Source organism: Lutra lutra, chromosome 8 (genome assembly GCF_902655055.1).
Source record: "Lutra lutra chromosome 8, mLutLut1.2, whole genome shotgun sequence".
Lineage (NCBI taxonomy): Eukaryota > Metazoa > Chordata > Mammalia > Carnivora > Mustelidae > Lutra > Lutra lutra.
Genome location: NC_062285.1, coordinates 54674400 through 54681032, shown reverse-complemented (window position 1 = coordinate 54681032; position 6633 = coordinate 54674400). Strand labels below are relative to the sequence as shown.

Here is a 6633-nt window from a genome sequence, read left to right as displayed (position 1 = left end):
CATGAAGTCTCAAAGCCAAGATGAAGAAAGCCAGTCTTCTGGTCTTCCCCACTCGGCCACGCTGAATCCTTTCTCTGATCCAGCTTCCGTCTCCCGGAAGAAGTTCACTCGTATCACCCACCCATAACCCTCCATTTGTCCTGGTCCCTGTGAGGAAAAGGCTCAGCTTGAACGCAGCTGTTCTAAGAGGACAGGTGAGGATCCTGGCAGGCTCTTCTCTCAAACACAGCCTCAGAAGTCACTCACAGCTGACCGGAGGCTCCCCAGAACATGGTGAGGTAGAGCAGTCTGCAGACACCAAGCCTCTGTGCAGCCGGTTACCGCAGCGGCAATGCTCAAAGAAGGTGAAGGATGCAGGGAGTAGTGTCAAAACTGCCACAGCAGGTCCCAGCAACCAGGGAGCCCAGAAGGAGCCTGTGGCTCCAGTCCAGGGGGCGCACAGTCCTCTGCTCGCCCTGGGATGACCTGGGGGCCTGGAAAACCTCCTGTGCTGGGCCACAGGGGCCCTCACTTTGTTAGCAGCGGCAGCAGGCCCAGCTCATTCAGTCTCTCCGTGGCTGCTGCCTCCCATCCCCTGTTGGCCTGGGGGCTTCGAGGTGAGGGATGCAGGAGCCCCTCCACCTGCACTTCAGGCATCAGGCCTGCCAGAGCCCGCCGCGCCCGCTGCTCCGCCAGCCGCCCCACGCCCACCACCAGCCTCACCCCCAGAATCTGCACCTGTCGGCAGAGGGCCGCGTCACAGGCCCCAAGAAGCTGTTCTCTCTGCCTGGCAGGTAGCTCAGCAGGCGTGAGGTTGCGCCCACTGGGAGTCAAGAAGAGCAAAGGACACAGATTGTGGACAAAACAGCGATGGAAGAAGACCTCAGGCTGTCCACAGAGGTTCCGGAAAAAGCCCCAGAACCGGGCACCGCTCACCTCTGAGTGAGGGCACTCCAGTCCCAGCACTGGTCGCTTCGGGTGCTCTTGGGGTGGGGTCAACACAGGTCCCCCAATGCCCAACCAGTCCCGGACTATACTCACTTCCCCAAAGGGCACCTGCCAGGAGGGGGGAGAGACAAGAGGGTTTCAGTCTGAAGATCGGACACCTGGATTCTGCACCAGTTGACCCCTCCATACCCACCATGAGGCTCCAGCCTGGACACCCCACCCCCATCCCCACCACTTTCGCCCAAAGGCCTGAGACAAGGATGATTCTGGCCCTATAGTTTGATCTTGCCCATCCTTCTCCAGTTTTTTATTGTGGACTGTGGTGTAGAAGAATCTGTTTGCTTCTATCCCCACTTGCCTTTGGAACCACATCCAGAGAGTATATGGGACTATCTGGCCCTCCACAGGATGTGATGGGTGGTACTGGGGCAGACAGATGGTCTGAGACAGAAAGACAGCCAGGGTTAGAGGAGGCACAAGGACGGGACTGACCAGCGCTCTCTGGGTGCCCTCTCAGCCCGGAGCCTCAAGCTGTCATTTCCATCGATCATCATTGATCACCTTTCATCCCCCAGTTGGGGTCAATAAAAGCGATTGAGCCTCCTGCCCTGAAGCCTCGTTCCCTCCCCCATCTGCCAAGCACCCCCACTGAGGGGCATTCACTCATCCCAAGGTCTGAAAGGAAAGCAGGCAGGCCCCCAGAGCAGGCTCTGTTCTGAGCCTCTCCTCAGCTCAGACACAGAAGCAGGTAAAAGCCCTGTGCCTCTTCCACACCCACCTCCATCAGGCAGTCTCCCTGAGGACCTGGTATTCCCGGTCCCTCTCTGACCCTAACCACACTCCAGGGAAAGAGGAGATCCGGCAAGGTAAGGATGGGGCCAGCGGAAGGAAGGGCTCGCAGAGGCAATTAGTGGACAGCTCACAGGGGAAACGGAACTACCATTAATGTGCTTGGTTAACTCTGGGCAGCAGGGCCTGGAGAGCGTCTGAGACCACAGGAGCCAGCGTGTGTACTGGGAGGGACCAAGGGGGCCCGGCCCCACACATGTCCACAGCCAGGCACATGCTCCTCCCCCACTGCACCCACAGCCAAATATCCACCTAGGAGCCTCCCCATCCCCATCCAGGGGAAGCCAAGCCAAACCCTTTACCCCAGTCTGGGCCATGCCAAAGGGTCCGGGGTTCATGCCCAGAAAGAGCACTTCCTTGGAGCCCTGGCAGTATCGGGTCACATAGCTGCGGTGTGGTTCCCACGCGTACTCCACAGGATTGTAGATGATGCCCACGGGCTCCGAGAACTGTAGCTGGCTCAGCTCAGCATTGAGCCGCAGCTCCTCCTCCAGGAAGCTCTCAGCCAAGCTTCGAGGGCAAGGCTGGAGATCCATCAGGGCACTGGCAGGCTCATGGAGGTGCCCCGGTGGAGAAGCCTGGGGCACAGCCATGTCACTGCCACCTGGAAAAGAGATGGACAGAGGCTCCATCAGCCTTCAGCAGGAGAGTGAAAAGGATCCAGACTGGCCAGGGCTAACCTTTCCAGGGCGCAGAAGAGACTGTCAGTCACCACCCACCCTCTAGGTCTGACGGAGCTCATCTCAGTTCTTGGTAGTGAAGGGCCCTTCCACTTCCCGCTTCAAGCATCCCTCCTCTTCCTATGTCACCTGATGAGAATAACCCGTCATTCCCCCCACTCCAAACCTCCTTTCCATCAGATATAAGCCTTGAGTCACTAGTTCCTAGGCTATGCCAAGCATATGGGAGGTTTTCAATATATATTTACCAGTGGCAAACTTTCTGCACCTCTAATGTCATCCTTAATAAAACAAGCTCAACCAGGATGGGCTGTGTCCTGGAAACCAATGTGCTGAAGAATGAGATGCAGGTGCACTGCCAGAGCCCAGAGACTAATTACAGAAGGCTAATTACAATTGCTTCCAGGTGGTGAGCAATTGCTCTGTGCCAAGTACACCTCATTGATCCTTGTAACAACCCCATGAGGCGAGTGTTATTGCTCCCATGTTACAGGTGAGAAGACTGAGGCTTAGTAAGATCAAGCAACTTGCCCAGGGTCACGCAAGTAATGAAGCTGGGATATGAACCCAAACTATCTGACTCAAGGCCATGCTTTTAACCACCCACCTCGTCTTGCCTGAGATGGTTCAATCAGCCACCCTGCTAATCCAATACCCCGACCCCCACCCCCCAAGCCCAGCCCAGCTTCTTGCCCACATTCAAGAATCCTCAGTGCAGGATGATTACTGGACTCAGAATAGACCCTTACAAGCTATGCAACCATGGTCAGAGCCTCAGGTTTTCTCATCCAAATACTCAGAATAATAATAGCCATTCAATAGTAGCAATTCAAAGGATGGAAGATTTTGAGGGTTGGGAGGCAAGAAGGAAGTAGAGAAGCAAGAAGAGAAAGAAGGAAGAAGCGGGGAGGAGGCAGAGGGAGCACTCCAGCAAGTTCTATAGCCTACAAAGACCGTTCCTTCTAATCTTCCTCCTCACAATTCCCATGCAAACCCAGTGTTCCAGCCTGACACTTACACTTACTCTTTCAAAAATGCCTTTCCACCCCAACTCCCAAAACTCTGTACATGCCATTTCTTCAAACCCAACCAAATACACTCCTTGAGCCAATCAGGACTGTGACTCCTCTGCCTCTCCACACACCCAAATCATAGCCATCCTTCAAGATGCAGCTCCAATGATCCCACTGGTAAAGCCTGCCCTCCTTAGGACACTGTAGCACTGCTGAAACTTCCCAGCCCCATCCCACACAGGAGTAGGGCTGCACTGAGACCTGGGAATCTGTATTTTAAACAAAATTCTTCAGGTGACTGTGATGGTTGATGAAGGCTCAAACCACTGCATGTCACCATGGTTCGTGGCTTCTTCCTGAATTCACACCTTGCCTCCCTACCTAGACTTGAGATCAGAAGCCAGGTCCCGTTCAACTTCCCTCTGTATCTTTGAGGTCCTAGCTTTTATTAGGTAGTCAACAAATACCCACTCAACTCTGTCCATCCCACCTTTTTCAGTCCTCTTTAAAATGACCTTCTAGCCGGGCGCCTGGGTGGCTCAGCTGATTAAGCGATTGCCTCTGGTTCAGGTCATAATCCCGGAGTCCCAGGACGGAGTCCCACATCGGGCTCCCAGCTCCATGGGGAGTCTGCTTCTTCCTCTGATCTTCTCCCCTCTTATGCTCTCCCTCAAATAAATAAATAAATAAATAAAACGACCTTCTACCAAGGAGTCTTTCCTGATGGACTCCTCTCCATTTCTACAGCCCAAGTTCACTCAAGGCTCAGCTGCCCACTTTGCACTCCAACTGTTTCCGAGGGTTTGTCAGGCTCTGGGTGTGTTTCCATCATGTCTGGGCCTCCCATGGGGCAGGGATCAAGGTTCTTCTCCCTCATGAGACCTCAGGGTTGACAGAACAGCTTGATCCATCAATCTGTTCTTGGACCCTAGCCTAGGGGAAGTGGGAGAGAAAAAATGTCAAGGCCAAACTTAGGAAATCCGTCTCCAGGCTGATCCCTAGTCTTTTACTGTTTTGTCCAGATGGCTAACCAGGGCCAACTGAGCTCAAACAAAAGCCAAGAAGGAAGCCATGTAGAACTCAAATATCTTTGGAGCCCTTGCTGTGCACATCCCCATGTAGTCCCCATGTTAGGGGGCTGGCTGCTCCAGCTCAGGGACTTCTCTCAAGTCTTAGGTTGAGCTGTGCTGGAGATAGCAAGGCTGCAGAGTAAAAAAAAAAAAAAAAAAAAAAGAAGAAGAAGAAGAAGAAGAAAGATAAGGCTTTATTTGCAGTGTTCCAGTTTCAAACCTAATCTGAGAGCAAAAGACACAGTCGGGGTGTCAACCAAATCCACTTTTTTTTTTTTTTAAAGATTTTATTTCTTTATTTGACAGAGAAGGAGAGATCACAAGTAGGCAGAGAGGCAGGCAGAGAGAAAGGGGGAAGTAGGTTCCCTGCTGAGCAGAGAGCCGATATGGGGCTCGATCCCAGGACTCTGAGACCATGACCCAAGTTGGAGGAAGAGGCTTAACCCACTGAGCTACCCAGGCGCCCCCCAACTCCACTTTTAATCCTGGTTTTATCTCTAAGTTTCTCTTAAGCAAACCATTTAACCCTCCTCTCTCTGAAATGAAAACCACAAATTCCATCCAACCTACCACCAACTGTTAACTCTCCCCCCCGCCCCCCAATATTTATGAGTCTTTTCCACCGTAGGCACTGTGGTCGTCTCTGGACAAGGAAGAAATCCAAAATGAGTAAAATGTAGGCCAGGCACATAAACTACCGAGAGAGAGGACACATAAACAACTGTAATACACTGTGGTTTGAGCTTTAACTTCCTAAACAATACACTATGAGAACCCAAAGGAGGAACCTGAAAGTCCTATCTAAAGCCACCAAGAACCAAAGGCTTAAGAAACGTAGATATATTATAAATTACAGTGTCATACTAAATGCAAAGGAAGCTCAGGGTGATCCAGCAATAAGTTTGGCCATCTAGGGTCTCTGACGCTAAATTCAGAAGTGAAAAAGGAATCAAAGACACTATCCACTCCCCTGTCCCTTGGAAGCACTCTAGGAATCGACAGGGACAATCAGCCAATCCTTAAACTAACAGCAGTAGTACCAGAACTTGAATTTTAAACACCACTTATCCCTCCTACTGGTTCTGAGAGGGCCACCGGTTAAGGGTCCATAGGAAATCTCCGCGCCCGCCCTCGGGCTCCGTCCGACGGGAAAACCACGTCCCCGCAGTCTCTCCGGGCCGGTTCCGTGGGCTCGACTCTTCCTCTGCCGGGGCAAGCCCCAGACAGAGCGAAGGTCCCCAAAGCACAAACATTCCGACTCCCCGCCCGACACCGCCCCGCAAGCCTGAAAGCCCCAGCCCTGCCCCTCAGGACCCCAGGTTCCCAGGCTCCTACTTCCTCACCTGGTTCTGCTCTCCATCCGGTTTCCGGTTCCCTTCCCCGCCCCCGGGCTCGGAGGACAGTGGGAGTCGTAGTCTACTTTGTTTATGGAAAGAGATTGGCGTAGCCGCGGCAACTTCCGCCGGAAATACTTAGATCCCCGGAAGGCTTCTTAAATTAGCCCGAAGTGACTCTGGGGAACGTAGTTTATCTCTTATAGCAGGGCAAAAAAACCAAGAAAGTTTTCAGGGAGGCCAGGTTCCAGTAAGGACCACGAAGGTCCTGGTTTCTAGCCCTAAAGGGCAACACCCTTCCAAAAATTCATCCACAAGACTTTTCCGAACAGGATTGCGAACCAAAGAACTTCAACCATCCCCAATCTCAAAACTCACCTGAGAGTATTAACAGTGGTTAAAAAACCATTTCTAGTCCTCCTGCTGCCCCACAGATAAGAGATCTCTCTTTTGCAGCCCTCCAAGGACTGTATCTAAAACATCTACAGAGGGGCGCCTGGGTGGCCCAGCGGGTTAAGCCCCTACCTTTGGTTCAGGTCATGATCCCAGGGTTCTGGGATCAAGCCTTGTACTGGGCTCTCTGCTCGGCGGGGAGCCTGCTTTCCCCGCCCCCTCTGCCTACTTGTGATCTCTCTCTGTTAAATAAATAAATAAAATCTTAAATAAAAATAAAAATAAAAAAATAATAAACCATCCACAGAGGCACTTTTGGAATCTCCTAACAATTCTTTACTAATGGTTTTGAGACTTTTCTATCTCC

The 6633-nt window shown here is 52.2% G+C and overlaps 1 protein-coding gene across 11 annotated transcripts; it reads right to left on the bottom strand.

The window, feature by feature from the left end:
* Positions 1–5961, bottom strand: SMUG1 (single-strand-selective monofunctional uracil-DNA glycosylase 1). 11 transcript variants are annotated; one of them, XM_047740936.1, is made up of 4 exons: positions 5883–5913; positions 4247–4402; positions 2079–2380; positions 1–1035 (listed from the first exon to the last, which is right to left on the bottom strand). In XM_047740936.1, exons 2-4 carry the CDS (start codon positions 4344–4346, stop codon positions 508–510), a joined length of 930 nt encoding a protein of 309 aa, XP_047596892.1. In that variant the 5' UTR covers positions 4347–4402; positions 5883–5913; the 3' UTR covers positions 1–507. The 11 variants fall into 11 exon arrangements, with proteins under 11 accessions (XP_047596892.1, XP_047596891.1, XP_047596888.1 ...); XM_047740935.1 differs by lacking the exon at positions 5883–5913 and adding an exon at positions 5110–5135; XM_047740932.1 differs by lacking the exon at positions 5883–5913 and adding an exon at positions 5110–5126 and having other exon boundaries at positions 4247–4671.
* Positions 5962–6633: the final 672 nt, after the last annotated feature.